The sequence below is a fragment of the Rattus norvegicus genome, chromosome 4 (assembly GCF_036323735.1).
Source record: "Rattus norvegicus strain BN/NHsdMcwi chromosome 4, GRCr8, whole genome shotgun sequence".
Classification (NCBI taxonomy): domain Eukaryota; kingdom Metazoa; phylum Chordata; class Mammalia; order Rodentia; family Muridae; genus Rattus; species Rattus norvegicus.
Window position 1 is genome coordinate 82,274,177 of NC_086022.1, and position 18,396 is coordinate 82,292,572.

General features: G+C 43.5%; 1 protein-coding gene across 3 annotated transcripts in view; it reads right to left on the reverse strand.

The window, feature by feature from the left end:
- Positions 1–7,044: 7,044 nt before the first annotated feature.
- Skap2 (src kinase associated phosphoprotein 2) overlaps positions 7,045–18,396 on the reverse strand; it is a 150,444-nt gene continuing 139,092 nt past the window's right edge. Inside the window, exons 12-13 of one of the 3 annotated variants that reach the window (XM_006236477.5) lie at positions 7,880–7,980; positions 7,045–7,497 (exon numbers count right to left, since the gene is read on the reverse strand). In XM_006236477.5, coding sequence (XP_006236539.1) covers positions 7,888–7,980 — 93 coding nt within the window. In that variant the 3' untranslated portion in view covers positions 7,045–7,497; positions 7,880–7,887. The remainder of the gene's footprint in view (positions 7,498–7,879; positions 7,981–18,396) is intronic. The other 2 variants (XM_006236478.5, NM_130413.1) reach the window with 2 other exon arrangements.

Here is an 18,396-nt window from a genome sequence, read left to right on the forward strand (position 1 = left end):
CGTGCGACAGCCCCACCGGTTTACACCACGGAAGAGTCTGTGACACGGTCAAGGAAATACAGCTTCCCAGTTGAAGTCGGCTAAGCTGCAGTGAGAAAGCGAAAAAGGACAGGCAGGAACAGGGCCTTTTTGGTTTGTTTTTCAGCCGATGGGACTTGCTAATAACGGTTTAAAGTAATTAAGGAGTGAGATCGCAAATTGGGCTTTTAAGGGAAAGTGTTAAAAATTAACTCCATACTACAATGATATTAACAGACATGTCCCTGGAATTATGTCTTATGCAACAATACTATGGATCACAACTATAAGAATTAAAACAAACAAACAAACAAACAAACAAAACAACAACAAAAAAACAAGACTCACTTTAGTGAGTCTGTATGATCATAACAAATGTATTTAATAATCTTAAATAAACTCTGATGGACTTTGATAGCCATACTCTAAGTAACTCTAGACATGAGAAATGATTTTTTTAAAACAAATCAGATCATGAAGGCCATTATTATTCAAAGGAATATGCTTAATTTTTAGATGATTTAAATTATTTAGGGGTCCTTTGCATTTTTTATTAGCTTTGCCTAAAGTTCTAACATTAAAGCTTTGAGGTTACATGCAATGAGGTTCTGGTTTTCCCTTATTTCTCGTCTTTGACTTTCACAAACTACAAACTAAGACTAGTGCTTCACTACCGACGACTTCAGTCAGACCAAAGCATCTCGTGCACAGCCATCCACAAGAAAACTCGGGCCTTGGGAAGAGTAGCTTGCACACAAACACGCAGGCACAATTTACTAACAGGCATCAGAGTAAGGGAAGCTGTGAGAAGATTTTCCTCAGAGCATCTGTTTCCTTTTCCCGGAACATTTAAAAAATGCTCTAATGCATCACAAAAGAGACTGTGGAACAAATTCATGGCTTTTAATATCAGTTTATTTATAAACTTTACAGACAGAGGTCACATGTAGTTTTGAAATTTCCATTCATAGAAATTGACTATCGAGTGGAAGCTTGATTTAAAAACAGATGGGGGAACTCCATCTCTAGTTCTCTAGGATGGCGGACATCAATGCTTACAAACCACCAAAGCCAGCACTGCATATTGCAAGAACTGCAGCCTGGACGTGCTTGCTTCCTGTCCCCTTACCACTTCCATTTCAGTTCTCAGGTCTTCAATGGCAGCAAAGTCATGTCTGACGCTGTTCTGGATTTCTCAGATCCCTCCAAATACTCATCTCCCTTGAGCCCAGTCTCAAGCTTTGCCTAAAATAGGAGGGGGTGATGAATAGGGAGCACAAGCAGTCAGCAGGAAGGATTGGGGACACTAGGCAGTCAGGGAGGACCTGGTGACTCTGTCCTGTGCTCTCCTTGCTCCTCACTGTTACCTGAGGTCTGTCCCTACCCCCAGGAAGAGTGTTCATCCCTAACCAGTCACTCTTGACTTCTAGAATTTGGTTTACTATAAATGGCAGTAACTGTGCGAGAGATTATTCACACACACCCCTTTACTCCTCTCAAGTAATTCAGTAGCCACAAGGAGTTCAGAAAACTTTTTCAATTAAAAAAAAATGGATATAAAAATCAACCTCCTTGTCCGAGCAATATTCAGGCCCTTACACGTCCTTTCCTCACCCTCTGAAGTAATACACAAGAAAAACAATTGTCTGTGTCCTGGACAGCACTCAAGGGGAGACACAACAAAATCAAGAGCTGCTTGTCTCTTAGTCTCAGGCCATGGTCTGTGGCTTGGCCTGCTAAGAGCTGCAGCAGGAGCTCTTATTCCCTGTGCTCCATTCTGTTTCACTCACTAGGACTGTACTTAGGAAAGGCTGCCCAACTCTGCGTTTGAGATGCCCTTCTTCTGCTGTCAGCTCTTAAATGTAATTATTCAAAGTGGGATCATTTAATTAGATAGGAAGAGAAATAGCAAGCACAGAGATGACAATAAAGAAGGAAGTGAAGTCACTGGGCAGCCAAAGCCACAGGTGAGACAGCTGCCCCACTCACAGCAGCCATGCTGAGCCTTCAGTTCAGGACTCAGGGCTCAACAGTTATGTATATTGGCTTTGCTAGATTTAGTGTATAGAACAAAGTGACGAGAGCTGTCATGGCTTAAGCCTCGTGTGATTTAACTCCTTGGGAAAGCCCAAAGAGGAGGAAGAAAGTCCAAGGGAAGGAAGGAGTGACGGATGCTCCAGGCCACGGGCATTTGATCTGGGAAGTAGGAATGAACAGGGTATTCACCTGTGGAGGACAGCTTGCTTTATACCAACTAGACCTGTTTGGTCATCCGGCTGTCCTTGGCTATCAGGACAATGCAAAGTCATTCACTCTACCTAGGAAAGGAAAACACTGTGGGTGCCAGTCATGTAAATATTTCAAAGAACTCATCAGAAGAGAAATACACTATTATCTTCAACTATGAAGGATTTGATTTGATTCAATCCTTTGGTTAAATTTCAGAGAGACACTGTGAATGCTGGCTCCTCCTCTAATAATCTTTTTGCTCCCTATCCCACCACTCTGATCACAGATAGATAGATAGATAGATAGATAGATAGATAGATAGATAGTCCTTTCTTTAAAAATTGCATCAGAAACCTTTGTTGGGGAAGCCGTGTACAAGATACTTTGTATGTGTGTACTTACAGAACAAGACTTCATGTTCATACTGACCAGCAGCTAAGTACCAGAGAGTCCCACAAAATTTCTTAAGACAAATTCTTACCTCAGAATGTTGCTATCAGTTACAAGATGATTTTATAACGTTTGGCAATTTTAAGGACTGAACAGTTTATAAGTAACATTTACACTGGCTTAAAACAACAACAACAACAGCAGCAACAACAACAGCAACAACAGCTCTACCTAATAAGATCTATTCACCCAGAACAAATACCTGAGACAGAAGCAGTCCACTGCGCAGCCTTCTCTGGGGCTGCTTTCCATGTGCTCTGCTTATTACGGCTTTCACTGGGAGAGGAGCTGAATTCAGCTGTCTGCTTGTCCATGCATAGAGTGGTGCCTCCACATGTGTAGGCTGAGTGTGTGCACCTACTGTGTGCACCGCGTGAATCCCTCACAGTACTTCTTAGTCCAATGGTACTGAATTCAGGGGAAGGGGTGTAGGTGCTGGACTTGGCCAAGTAAATTACTTCCTAGGACCTTGAGACAAGATTTCTGAGGATGCTCTTAGCGAGCAATTGGTCCTCTTCGCTGGGGCTTTAGCATCTGGGCCCCTAACTACATCAACATGAGTGCTGGGTTGGTCACTTAGCAAGAGTGTAGGTGACTGTGGTCAGGAAGCAAGTGGCAAACAGAAGCCACCAGGGCTGTTGTGAGAATTGTAAAAAAGCACAGAGCACAGGAAACAGTAAAGTCAGCTATTATGAAATTGTTGTCACCCCATTGAACATGACAGGTGAAGACAGAGCAGTTTTATACAGACTGTACGGAGCTGGAAGAGGAAGGCAGAGTATGGGGATCAGCTTATCTGTGGGAACCCCACCCTAGTCTGAGGAATCTCTTTGTAATTGGCCAGGGTTGGTGTTATTAATTTCCTTCTTTTGAGTAACCCGTGTGACTTTTTCCTCAAATGAGAGCTAACTTGCTGTTCGAGCTTCACGCGGCACCTGCTTTTACCCTATCAGGAGTGATATTTTTATATGAAAAATAGAGGCCAATAAACAGAAAAGACAAACACAGTATTATATTACCATTTGAGTAATGGGTAATAAAAAGGAAACCCCTCAAACCGAGGAGAGATTCCTGGGAGAACGGCATCCGAAGTGAAGATGTTAAGGAAACACTTCAGGACTTGGGGAGATGTCTGTCTCTGCAGCTTTGCCATGTGCACAACTGTTTGGTGTGCCCAATCCCATCCCAAAAGTTATGGGTTGAAGCTAAGCAAGGGTTTGGCTTGCTCAGGGTCTCCTCTCCTCTAAGGGGCCATAAAACATCCACGTTAACAGGATCATATGACTTGAGAAGACAGAGGGTAGAGGTTTTTTGCTTTTGGTTTTGGTTTATTTTTAAGCACAATAATTGCATTATAATTTGACCTGTGAAACTTTTTCTCTCAGGATTTTTCTTCACCAATCCCTTTTAACACAGGATGATGCTATGTAGCCCAGACTGGCTGGGACTTTTGTATGTTTGCCTCTGTCACAGGCAAGTACCACAACACTTGACTCTGAAACTCTCAGCAGATCCACCCAAGGTGAAAATCTACCCGGTAGGAGCAGGCTCTTCTGACATTGCCTGAGGGGAAGGAAGGCAGTGGGATGCTCTTAAACAGCAGTTACACGCCTGCTCCCCGGGCTTTGGGCCACCTGTGCCTCTCATTTGAAAAAGTCACACAACCTTGAACACAGGGCTAGCACAGTGCCATAGCTAGATTTCCAAGTCACCTACACTCGTGCTCGCCATACTTGGTAACTGAAACTCAGTGCTCCTGTTGATGTAGTCAGGGCCCAACTGCTAAAGCCTCAGTGAAGAGGACCGGCTGCTCACTAGGAGCGTCCTTGGAAAGCAGATGTCCTAGCTGTCTGAGGGCTGTGGTGGTTTGGTTTCCGTGTTTCTGGATACAGAGATCAAATACCACCTTCTTCCCCCTTTTCTTATATCTTAAGTCTTGACCTATTGTAGGGCATCAAAGCAGTTCATAGGTAGTTACTGGAGACCATCTGCCCTGCGCCAGGCTGCACTACATCTCAGGGTTGTATCTAAGCAATAAGAGAAGACTCCACCAGTAAAGACAAACACTTGGAAACAACCGGAAGGGAGCTGTGCTATTTGTCAAGGGCTAGGTCCAAAGTGTTTAGACACTGACAGAAAATAAAAAGGCCCACATGTACCTACTCTACCTACAGATGGTTGAAAAGTGATTTCCCCCCTATGATCCTATGTACTGCATGTAATTACCTGTAATTGAATCACAATTAGAATAATTAGCTTAAAACCAAGTATTCGCAACAACTGCTGGACAACCAACACCACCTTCAGTAAAAAAGTGTCACGTGCCGAAAAGTGGTCCAACCGGAATGGAGTGCGAGGTGGTTAAGCGCAAAGCCTACCGAAATGGGAGTCGTGTGTGATGCTTACTTCTCTGAATCGACTCAAATGACAGCCCTACTTCATGTCTTCACTGGGCGCGGAGGCCAGATGGCATTAGCGTCATTTACTTCACCTTGTTGTGCCTAATTACTACAATCAACACACTACTCTCCAAATTAATCATAACAAAGTAATTTCATTAGTAACACAGCAGGCTGTTGAATTATTAGCATCATAACAGTTTGCAAACAATTAAACTTTATTTGAACCTTAAAAATTTGCAGAGTGGAACATTATTGTAAGATCTAATGGCGACGGAGTACAAATTCAGTGCGGAGCAAACGATCAAGCAAAATGCCATATAAAATATGACTCACAATCACCTTTCAGAAAAATTAGCTCTCTAACCGTTCATAGGAAAACAAATAAAAGCTATGCAAACATAATGAGAACATAACAATTAGCATGTTTTCTAACAAGCCGCGTTGTTTAAATTCACATTAATGATGTTATTATGATCTTGAGGAGAATGTGATGTACTGTCAAGGGTAGAGAGAAACTTCCTCACAGCACAAAGATGAGTTTACCGACTGAACAGAAAGGCACACTTGCAGCACGGGGAGCGGCAGTTTTTCTCATCTCTCCCAGATTTAAAGGCCTTTGGTTCCCATCTTCTACCTCCCGTGTATATTCGAGTTAAAAAAAAAGAACAAAGGCCAGAGGCTGTGGACAGAAGCAGCTTCTGTGCTGGAAACGTTGGCCATCAGTTGGCAAAGGACTCCCTCTCCTGGCTTAACTGGAAAAGGAGACACAAACCTGCTTCTTGGACGGCTGGCGTGGGGGAGGGGGTCCTCAAGTGTGTCCGTGTGCAGATGACAGCTGCTGCCATCTGCTGGCTCCTTAACTTAAAGGCACCAAACCTGTAACCACAGCACAGGCTTTGCCTGTCTCCACCGTGCAGGCTCAGTCAGCCTCTGAAAGGCGGCCCACTGAATTCATTTCTGCCTGCCAAATTTTGCCAAGATGATTTCAACCTACTTAGATGACACTTTAGTAGGAAATGGGTAACCGTACAAATGCAGTTTCTGAAAACTCGGACTATGTCTACACGGGTCAACTTAAGATTTGTTTTTTCTTTTACTTTGGAAAATGAGTGATCACAGTATGTATAATATGACAGTAAAATAAACAGTAAAATAAACACTCTTTACTATTGCTTGTAAATAGTGCAGAATTAAAAAATATTATTGGCCTATTTTCATTCCCACCTGAAAAGTTAAGCTTAAGTGAGGGCCTGCTAAAGAATGATTCAAGAGTAGATTCCATTTACTCCAAAATATCTAGTCACTAGTGCGTTTAATACAGAGTAAGGCTATCGTGGCGTCTCTAGATGATTGGGAATGCTCTGATTTTAACATTATATGAAAGACCACTGTCAGGATTCTGCAAACCTTACCCATGCAGCAACAAATAGTATCAGACAGCAGGTCGGCCTTCACTTCCCTTCCCCTGCTGGGACCTGTTACCATTCTTTTCCATTTGGTTCAGAGACGCTCACAGGAGCTTCCGCCAGGGCTGCTGTAGGCCGGGACTGCGACAGGACTCTGCCAGGAAGAGTCAGAGCGCTCAGAGAGTACCTGGCGCGCCCTCGGACTCTGAAAACATGCTCAAGTTGTTTATACCATTGTATTAGTGGTAAAACGGGGTTTCTTATGAATCTTTGATTTCATTAAATTTAAATAAAATTACATTAGGAAACACTGACAAGCTCATCATCAAATTAGGATACCCAAGTGCTTTCAGAAACCCAGCTCTGGTTTGCTCTGTGCAGGGGCTGACAGCAGGCTGCCACCGTCCCTCTATCCGTAATGCAAGTGATCGTTTTCGCTTTCTTACCTAGCAGTAGGTAAACCTGTGAGTCCGTACAACTTCTTTAATGAAAACATGTTATTACTCTAGGAAGAATAAAGTACCAAGCTAAGTCATCTATACAGCTTTAACGAAGTCTTTATTATTGACTCAAAATGTACAAAGTTTAGGAAATTATATGTGGCACTCTAAAAATAACCCAGTGACTACGAGAAACAGCAACCTTCAGTGGTGGCTTCAATGACTAAGATTCAGATACAATCACAATGAATTCCCCATACAAACCAGTGGGTAAATTAAAACTCATCATTATCTGCGAAACAGCAACAGGCCTTATCTCTGCGGCTTGTCTCTAATGTAACCCATCACTGCTTGCTTAATCTGACGTCAGGAGCTTTAGTGAATGACGACACAGGACGACAGCTGAGGCAGGAAGGTCTCCCAAAGGAAGGTGGCTCCAGGCAGTCTGTGTTCCAAAGCGCTTGCAGATGGACAGACTTCTGTGCCAGCAAAAGGGGAAAGCTACATTTAAGTTTTGTTTTCTTCAGTAGAAATGTTGATTTATTTCTCCTGCTTAGGCAAAAAAACAAAACAAAACAAAACAAAAACATTCTTAGCCAAACAAAAGTGAATATTTGCTCAACAGGTTTTGTTTAATTTCTTCAGGAAGCCCATAGAGGTGGCATTTCAGTCGACAGGAGGAGGTTTGCAAACATAGCTGGCTGTTATCAAAGGAACTTTCTCTAAATAATCCGTTCACTTCCAAAGTAAATTCTCTGGCGTTATTTTTAAAAATTAAAGCTGAAGCAAAACAAAATAAAACAAAAACAAAAACAGATTTGGGGCACCACACTTATGCTTTCAGAAAACTACAAAGACTTAAAAAGGCAAAGACTCAAGGAAGAGAGCAAGAACAGAAGAGCTATTACAGAATATTGGATTAAAATGTACTTACCCAGACTCTCAAATATCATACATCTCCATTAGGTAGGCTTTAGGCACCAAGCCAATGGCTCCCTGCATTTCTCCTACCCACCAGCCATATCTATTGTATTCCTAATTGAAAACAATATGCAGTATTAACCAGGAGGTTGGGGTAAGCACAGTATTGTTTGTATGCAACTTCTTAGAAATGTTTCTTTTTATAAAGCTACTAGTGCTGGAGCTGCAAACGGAAACATTTACATCTTTTATGCTTTTGGACAAACCAAACCAAACTAAAAGAAACAAACAACAAAAGTCCCCCAAACAAACAGAACAACAAGCAAACAAAAAGAAACAGAAAATGAAGCGAGACCTGTTGCTGTTGGCATGAATTTACATTACTGTACAACATAAAATGTTTTCATTACTGGGCAGACTGCAGAAAGCAGTCACTCAGGGAAGAGCGTGGGAAATGAGTGTGGCAGGAGCTAGTTTCTGGGGTTCCCATTCTCTCTAGACTGTGCAGCCTTGGGTACCCTAAGGCCAGAGCTGCAATGTGCCTTCAGGCAGCTTATCTATCTAGCAAGGATGAAAGTCACTTGTGGGGATAGGAGCACGAGAGCAAACCAGTAAGTCCTAATTAAACTTAAGTGGTTTAGAATTCAGGGGGGCACCCCTTCTTCAGAAAATCTAGTCCATTTAAAGCTGAGTTAAGTGGAGAATAGGAAAATACTAAAATTAAAAATTCACGAACACCAATGCAAAGTAACTCGCAAACGGATTCCCTGAACATAATATCCCAGAGCTTTCACTGTCTCTCCCATCCTGGACTGCCTGAACTTGGGAGGAAAGTTGAAGGTGTGGTTCGGTCTGCTCGCAGAAGGAGGATCAATAGGAAACGAAAGTCCCTCTGGTTTGAAAGGCACAATATCACTCTGTGGACAGAGTGACTGATGAGGTGCTCTGCAGGTTACAATGTGAGATAAACAAACCTGGCCCTCCTCTTCTCGCCTCCATTCCCCACTGACAGACACACCATTGCTTTAGGCACTGTGAACCCTCCTTAACCGGCCTCTGTCTGCCAGATTGACTAATGGATTTTTATCTCAAATTTATTTATGTTTAGTGAGATACAAACAAGTAAAATGAATTACAAGTTTCAAGAATAATATCTTCCAAAAGCAATACTCTGCACAAGCATTAAGACCCAAATTTAATTTTTCATATAAGATAAATTTTTAAAATCAATCCCCAAAGTAATTCAATAGGTTATGATTTTCCAACGTCTGAGTCATAGATAAATGTGCATATATGCACGCTGAGTTATGTGCAGGGAAGGGAGGGTTGATAGACATGCAGACTTAACATTCATATTGATTTGTATGCTATTGACCACTGCAAGGAAAATTATGCTATTCTTCAATACAAATGTAGCAACATTAGCATGTATGTATTGACAGACAGTCTACCTATAAATTAAAGGATAAAATCTATGAGTGCTTTTAAAGTGGTGGGCAGTAGCAGAATTAGGCTTATTCAAAGAACAAAGGGGGAAGGAGAGGGGGCAGAAAGGTTCACCCCGTCCGTATTTCTTGTTCTAATAAGAGTACAGCCTTGATTCTTGAGGGGGTGGAATAAAGGTGTTAAGTGTAAAGCTCACTGATAGTGTGAGGAAATTGTAACTTTAGTGGACAAAACTGTCTAAGCAATAAGGGCTCGGTCCAGAACTCGGCCATGACACGCGTCATCTACACAAGGCACATTTATGAAAAGGAATATCAACTTACTGGAAACTAGACTAGCAATCACAGTACCTGGAAGGCACCTGGGAAAATTGCCCTTTTCAGTTTTTAAGGCAATGAATACAATTGGAGCCCAATGCTTAACAAAACAAAGATACTTTACAGATCAAAGGTCTGCACTGTAAGATATCAGCATGGACTCATGGGGTAAGTCTGGGTGGGAGTGAAAGCTTTTACCCAAGATCAGCCTTAGATTTTCCCCTCAGCTGATGAAAACAGAAGAGCAAAGGGTCTAGCCAGCCATTAGGAGACACAGACAGCACCCAGTGGGAGGGCAGACCACGACCTGAACCTGCAGCCAAGGAATGGCGCTCAGCCTGGAAGCCGATGGCAACTCAGAGAACTTTATAATATCTACTTTGGCTATAATCAGCACTGTGGACTAAGGACCTATTATTACTCCCCAAAGAGCATAAATCCTCAAATTAAGATAAGAGATTTTACTTGAGAAAGTCGGGTGCTCTGTGTGGTCCAGAGGTAAGGGTAATTAGCTAGAATGGACAGTAGCAGGCGGTAGAGAGGAGCTTTCTCAGCTGGAAACAGATCCCTTACACGGAACATTCCAGAGAGAAAGAAAAATGTTACAATAAGTAATCCTAAGTGCTTCACTTAATTTAAAATAATCCCCAAATGTATGAAGTACATACCTCATGAAAGTACTCTAAAATATCGGATCATATTCAGAAAATGGTAAGAATAAAAATCAGAATTATTTCTGACTTTATATTATAAATAATTCCACATAATACTCCTGTGTGAAATGAAGACATAAGATAAAATATAGCGAGACAAAAAAACCTCGAAGGCAGATGTACAGCTGTGCACTGAAGACTGCAAACAGGAGCAGTCCTCGCACCCTCCGCCATCCTCCGCACCGGCCTCTTGAGCAACATGAATCCCAATGAAACCATCTGCATCCCATAGACGGGGATGAAAATGTTCCTTGGACTAAACTTTAGCCTCAAGATTCAACATCATGCAAGGTTTCCTTCCAAAACAGAAAGCCGGCCTCTTTGCCCAAACATATGTGATTACGAATGATAGATCGCTTAACGGTTGGAAATAACGCCATTGATAAATACCGTGTTGTCTTAAGTCACAGATGGATCATTTAAAAAACACCCCTCAAACCTTAATAATAAAGGACAGAGAGAGAGAGAGAGAGAGAGAGAGAGAGAGAGAGAGAGAGTGAGAGTGTGTGTGTTGGGGGAGGGAAAGAGGAGAGGCCCATACCAGACTGCCATGTGGGCCCTGACAGGTCCGGAAGCATCACGGCGTCAGGATCTCAGGTACGAGGTCTGCCATCTGGCATCCTTCACCCTACTTGGCTCCTACCATCAACTGAAATGCTAACATAGGCAAGTGATTGTACCTCAGGAGGACTGATAAAATAATGAAGAGTCCTTTAATCTACAGGAAACCATTTTAGTCAATTTATAAGAAATATTGCATCCCTTTGTAGGACGTGTAATTATTTTCTATTAATCATGTGCTATAAAGCTACATTGTGTGGTTATTCTGTTATCACTGGGAAGAGGCCTGCAGTCAGCTTCTGACAATGTGAGGTAATTACTGACACAAAGCTGCGTTCTCCTCCCGCAGCAATGCTATCAAGATGCAGAGGTGCCGTGATGCTCACTGTATAAAAAGAGCCCTCAGAAGGAATTCGCTATCTGAGAAATGGATGGCTTCCAGGCAAAATGTAACAGGGCAGTCCAAGAGGCGAGCCCCAAAGTCAAATTCCCCTAATAATTCAGGAAATAATAGGAAGATGGCAAGGAACCTTGCAATCTGACTCCCACGGCACAGCTGTCAAACCACTGAAGTCATCTTATTTGTTTATAGGTATTTATTTACTGGGCAATAAGGAGATTGTGCAATAAGGTTGGGGAAAGGACCAGTTTTGATGAACACAACAGTAAACACATGTTCACATCTGCTTATTAACTCGGCCTTCCTCTCTGCTGGTGCATCATTCTACACTTGAATAAGATCCCCAAATTCACTTAAATCCCTTTGTGTGCCTGATCCTGCTTCCTTGAGTACGTTAATACCCTTTCTGCAAACCGGATGAACAACATCTGCTTCACAGAAAACTAAAGCACTGGCAGGGTCTAGGGTCTCAGTCCCTTACTGCCATGTTTGAAGGCAACAGGTGCTTCAAGTGCTGGGCAGTCTCTATGTCCTTTGTCTGAGCATACATCCATGCTCTAAAACATGCGAGCCCCTGTGAAATGAAAGCAATTTCATCCACAGACTATTATGCACAGAGAATTTAAGAATCAGTGGATTTAACATTTATTTTCCACATATGGTAATTATGCCACGTAAAACAGGTAAAAACTAAGTTAATATTTTAAACATATAAAGACTTTCTTCAAGGTTATCTTTGTGTGTGTGTGTGTGCGCATGTGTGTGTGTGTGTGTGTGTGCGCGTGTGTGTGCGCGCGCGCGCGCGCGCTTTCTACGACTGCACTGAATTCACAACAGCTGTGGGTCCAGATCGATGGTTTCTCATTTAGAACTCAGGTGTGACTGAGTTCCTCCAATTCACAGAATTCTTTTTTGTTTTGCACCGTCCACTCCATTTAATAGCAGGAGAAACATGGAGAAGTAAAAATTTAATTTTCCTAACAAATTTATTTTACATCTCAGAGACCTGACACACTGAATTCAAGTTTTTACAGTAAAAAGTTACAATGCTGTCGACCAACATGGCCATCCTGCCTGATCCTTCACTGACATGTTGGGCTAGCAGAGACTCAGAGTGAAGCTCAGTAGAGAGGACTGGAGTGGCAGGGTTTGTCACCTGCCAATCCACATCTCCCTGACCGCTCCTGGGTTCACCTATGCCACCGTGTCCAGCTGTCGCTGCTCCAGTGCAGGCCTTTGTGTGCCACCTGACTGTGAGCGGCTGAGAACTGTCTGCTTCAGTGCCATATGGCTTGGCTTGTGTGCTGAATTATCTGACCCACACTAACACATCTCACCTCAAACTGAGCTTTTCTTCCTCAGCGGATTTCACACACCTCAGTTTTATTTCCTCAAACAGCAAAGAACAAACTATCTGAGCTCAGAGTGCGGCCTCGCTCTCTTCTCGGTGCCCTTGATACTGCATATGTAATAGATGCTCAGTGCGTTAGATACTGGAAACTACCCCAGATCCATGCTCACACTGGATGGTGCACCACGTGTCCAACTTTGAAAAGAAATTTAACTTATAATAGGAATATACTTTTCTTCATGTGTGTGTGTGTATGTATATATATATTTAAGAGTTATTTAGCAAACACTTGTTCTGATCTATGCACACAGTGAACTTGGGCAAGCTGAAGCATGGGGCTCCTGCCTCTGGTTGGCTAGAGTTTTCCACAACACCCATGAGATGCTTTGTCTAAAGAGCTTCCACCTTATCTTTAGAAGGAAAGGTTTCTGTCTCCTTTGGAACAAGGTGCTTCCATTTTTCTGAAGAAGTAAGTTAAGTAGGACTAAGCACTGACAGCCCTGCCTGGGAGGGGAGGGGGTGCAACGTCCCGGGAGGCGCCTGTGGGGTCTTCAGCTCCTCCCATCTTCTTGAGCTCTCTCCTGTCTTCTTGCCTGTCTTGGTCGTAAACAGAAGTGGGTAACTCTGGGTAAGCTCCTTTTCGCCTTGTAATACTTCTATTCTTTTTTTTTTTCTTTTCTTTTTTTCGGAGCTGGGGACTGAACCCAGGGCCTTGCGCTTCCTAGGCAAGCGCTCTTCCACTGAGCTAAATCCCCAACCCCGGTAATACTTCTATTCTTACCGAGACTATAATAATTCAGCTTCATATTCATATAAATCAGTAAATCGAGTTATTATACACTGGGATCTTTGTAGAAGACCTTAGTTTTACACACACACACACACACACACACACACATACACACACACACACACACACACACACACACACACACACACACACGAATGCAGGTTCTAGAGGTTCCTGGGAGAATGTGGCTTTTCAAAGCAGACAGTGCTGGGCAAAGTCAGGGCTCTCCTTTTTTGACTGAAGGGAACCTCAGCTCCCTGGCTCTTCTGTTCTGAGTTCGGTTACCAGGGAGCTCAGGCTGCAGGTACAAGCCTGGCTGTAGACGCTTTCCGAGATGATGATGGTGGAAAGCCTCAACGGGTGAAGCCCTTCCATCCTTGGTCTTTATTTGGTTTCTCTGATTATGTCGAGCCTTAATTTCTTCCCTTGTAAAGTAAGGGCTTGTACTAACATTCTCCTAACTCTGTGATTCCATCATCTTCTTATGAAGCCAGAATTCTTTCCTATTGTTTAAATATAATTTAGCAAATGCATTTAAAATACTTGTCATTATATGAGATATTAGCTAACTACAAAATACTTCACATCAGGAAGTCCAGAATGAAATTAGCAAAGAAGGAGGGAAATAGGAAAGGTGAGGGAGGAGAGACATGGGGGGGGGCACGGGTGAGGGAGAGGGAGGAGAGACATGGGGGGAAGAGAACGGGGGAGGGAGAGGGAGGAGAGAGATGAGGGGAAGAGAACGGGGGAGGGGGAGTGAGGAAAGATACCGAGGTTGGGGGGAGCTGATCTTAACACTGACCACTAAGTCACACTTGGGGAAGCGCATGAGTCTATGGTGGGGTTTGCAGTTTTATGTAGAAAAAAACATCAGGCAGGTGGAGAGTCCAGTTGGAATGAAAAGAGTAATACAGGCCTGTGTGAAGAGTTTAAAGGAAAACGTCTGTTTTTCAGGGAGAGCAGGTGTGGCTCACCCAAGGCACAGGAGGGAAGGCAGTGGGCAAACTGGGTTGGAAAGGACAGTTTGGGTGGTTTCCCTGTGCACCTCTGACTATCGGGGCTATCCTCTACTGGGGAACCAGAGTTTATGGCTAACAGACAAAAAAACAAGTAAAGACTTAGATACTCCTTGAATGAACAGGTAAAGGTGTAGTTTAGCTCCAGCCTCCTAGAACCCTTCTGAGACACTGCTTGCTATCTCTCTGCCTTCCCTCTGCTCTGACACTCTCAGCCTAGACGACTGCTCATTAGTACTTTCTGTTTCTCAGGCTCCTTGTCTCTGCCACCCAGCTCGGGATCCTGGAAGGGAAGCCACTCAAAGCTTCTCTGGATCCAGCTTCAACTAGTACTCTACATAGAAAGTGTTTAATATGTAGCTGTTGATCAAAAATAAATAATTAAAATTCATTAATTAAGAAAACCAACCAACTAGGTTGTTTAGAAATGAGTTGAGATACTTAGAATTAATGTTTTGATACAAAAAGTAAAAAAGGTAACCTCTTAACTGAGGTCCACACAGTGCCAGCACTGCAGAGGATTTTGGGTGGGGCCAGCATTGATTCCTGGAGATGGCCCGGATTAGTTGTCTGTGGGTAGCCTCCACAGAAACGTTATCGGGCATGGACTTCCTGTAAGGCTGAACCACAGATATGCTCCATGAAGTACCATGCAAAGCGGGTGCAGAGCAGCGCCTACAACACTGCCATGTTCCTTCACCTCTGATCAATTTCTTTTCCCTTTCCAAAAATTATGAAAGCAAAATACCAGAAGCCTAACGACAACAAAGCAGAACACTTCCAAAGCCTCTGCCTTGCGCCTCCAACGCAGCACAGCCTGGAGTGGCCTGGGGAGAAGAAAGCTCAGGGAAGGGCGGCCCCCATCAACTGGTCCGTGAGCATGTTTGTGGGACATTACTGATGGCTCCCTACATACAAAGGCCCAGGCCACTGGGAGAGGAACCGTCTTCCTTAGGCAGGTGGGTCTGTGCTGCGTAAGAAGTGTAGCAGAGCTTGATCCAGTGGGTGAACCTGCAAGTGGCCTTTCTCTGGGTTCTGCTTCAGTTTCTGCGCTGGCTTTCCTAAATGACGGACCTGGAAGTGTGAACTGAAGGAAAGCCTTTTCAACACATTCTTTTTTGTTCAGAGTGCTTAAACAAAGTAACAAAAAAGCAAACAAAAGGGGATCTGATATTGCAAAAAGAGTAAGTATTAAAAGATCTGAACGTTCCCCTGAACTTTTCTACTTAAAACAGTAGCTAACCATTCGTATAACTTTGTGTATGCATGTGTGGATATACACACACATATGCAGGTGTCTACAGAAATCGGGGGTGTTGGATCACCCCCAAGCTGGAGTTTCAGGCTACTGTGAACCACTTGGAGCTGGGAATCATTCGGGTTCTGCAAGAGCAGTGAATGCTCTTAATCTCTTAATGGCTGACCCTTCTCTCTAGCCCTAAGATTTTAAACTCAGCAGTCTGTCTCCCGTCTCTACTCTCTCCTGCCTAAGAACCTCCCAAGAATGCCTAGCTTCATATTCTACAGAGATGAAGGGGACGTCACAAAAGAGCAAAGGCAAAGTTTACAATGACATGCACTGTGCCAGGGAGCTCTGAGGTAGGGGTTGGGTAAAAAGGGTACAGGAGACCACAGATTGTTCAATTTAACACACACACACACACACACACACACACACACACACACACACGCACACGCGCGCACAGTGTGATGCTTTTCTTTATGGTTCTAGTTTGCTTCTGGCAAACTTTTGGTTATACAACACAGAATTAAACTCCTGTAGACCCTGCCACCTGGCTCCTTCCCAAGGCAGCCCCCTCCATGGTCACAGGTACCTCTGACACTGTTTTCTTCCTCGCCCTCTTTCAAGTCACTATAAGGGCTGGGCCACCAGTGGGCCTCCAAAGTCCCATCCCCTTCACTGTCAGCCTTGTCCCAGAAGGGAAGGCTGCCTCCATCTTATGGGAGAGGAAACAGGAAACACTTGACAACGTTGTTCGGAAAAGTGGGGCTGGAGCGCATTAACAGAGTGCTCCATTACTGGAGAGGCAGGCATGGAGGAGGAGGCAGGTTACATGGGGTTCCAGTACCCAAAGGGACAGCACAGAAACAAAAACACTGTCAGGTCCAAACAAACAGAATCACAAGAAAAAAACACCCCTCCTTCCTAAAAGGCTGCAGGAACGGATGACTCTTGGGGACTCAGTGTCAGCTACGGTTGTCCCCTGAGCTGTCCTGGTCAGTCTTCAGTGGTTGACCATGCTATTCGTGCTACCCTGGGCCATATGAACACAAATGAGAAACTAGGAGAACTATATATTAAAACAAACAAGCAAAACAAACAAACAAACAAACAAACAAAAACCCCCAATGCCTCTGTCTTTGCCAGTGAAACTTTTGATTCGTTTATTTTATAGATTTGAAGCCCAAAAGCCATACTAAGTAAACCTTTGTATTCTAACAAGAAGTAAATGTTCAATGACAGACACAATTAACCAGTCGCTGGGAAGTATCAACCAAACACAAATAAAGCACTGCTTAAACCTCCAGCCAACACAGCCTCAAATGCAATCTACTGCAGTCATGACCACTGTCTTATCTACATTTCCCATTTTGTCTTAAGAAAATATGTTTTTTTGAAGGCTGCAAAGCTAAAGTCATGCATGTCTCTGGAGAAAGAAAATATTCTAGAGCCTTAAGGGGCGTCCCTCTTTCCTGCTGAAGAACAGCTCTCTTAAAACAATTTATGGCTTGAAAAGTGAGGATGAGGATGAGGATGCGGTTAGCAATGTGCCAACCAGTTCAGATGGAAAGGTAACTCTGGAGGATGTGAGTCCAGAGCAGCAAGGCAGAGCAGTAGGACCAAAGCCGAGCACAGGCAGAGGGTCCGCCTGCTGCTGTGCAGCCTGGGACCTGCTGATGAAATGGGAGTATTACACCAGCATGGTTCGAGGACAGCGCCATTAGCACCAGGGAACGAATGTCCACAGTTTGGGAAAAATAAAATCGAGATGAAATAGCAGAATATTTAGCATGATTTTCCAAACAACTCGATTTCTACAAACAACTGAAATTAAAAATTAAAAGATTTTTACTGCTAATATGCCTTTTCCTTTCTTAAAAACAAAATCCTGAGATCACACTGTATATTTTCAGAGTTAACTCACCCACAAAACAGTTATAAAAATCTCAAATTATACTTTCACCTGTTCCTGAAAATATGTTTCTTTTTTTTTGTAGGAGAAAAAAAGAATTCTAAATCTATATTAAAATACTGAATTATTTTAATTCATTAAGAAAACAGCATCAAGATTATATAAAGAGAACAATAAAGCAAAAAGGTGCTGTCTTCATTTAGTGCAAACAGAATTTAGATTTATATTAGTGAGGTTCAAAGGTTGAAACAAAAAAAAAAAAGCCGGATATTTGAAGGAGGGGCTAGCTCAGCCCTAGGGTCACATGGCAGCTGCTAATTGGAAAACGTTAAAGAGGGAAGGGGGAAGGGCAGAGTGTGTGCCAGCTCTTTATTGTATGTAGCATTTGATTTTCACTGAAGGAAAAAAAAGGTGGTAGTGGTGAAGATCTGTGTAACTCTCAAAAGAGACTTAACAAAAATAAGTCATCCGGCAGCGAACTGAGCACAGCAACTGGCCAGCAAGGCGTCCATGGAAGAGGGAAGGAAGGGAGGGAGGGAGGGAGGGAGAGAGGGAGAGAGGAAGGGAGGGAGGGAAGAACAGAGGGAGAGAGGAAGGGAGGGAGGGAGGGAGGGAGGGAGGGAGGGAGGGAGAGAGGAAGGGAGGGAGGGAGGAAGGGAGGGAGAGAGGAAGGGAGGGAGGGAGGAAGGGAGGGAGAGAGGAAGGGAGGGAGAGAGGAAGGGAGGGAGAGAGGAAGGGAGGGAGGGAGGAAGGGAGGTAGAGAGGGAGGAAGGGAGGGAGG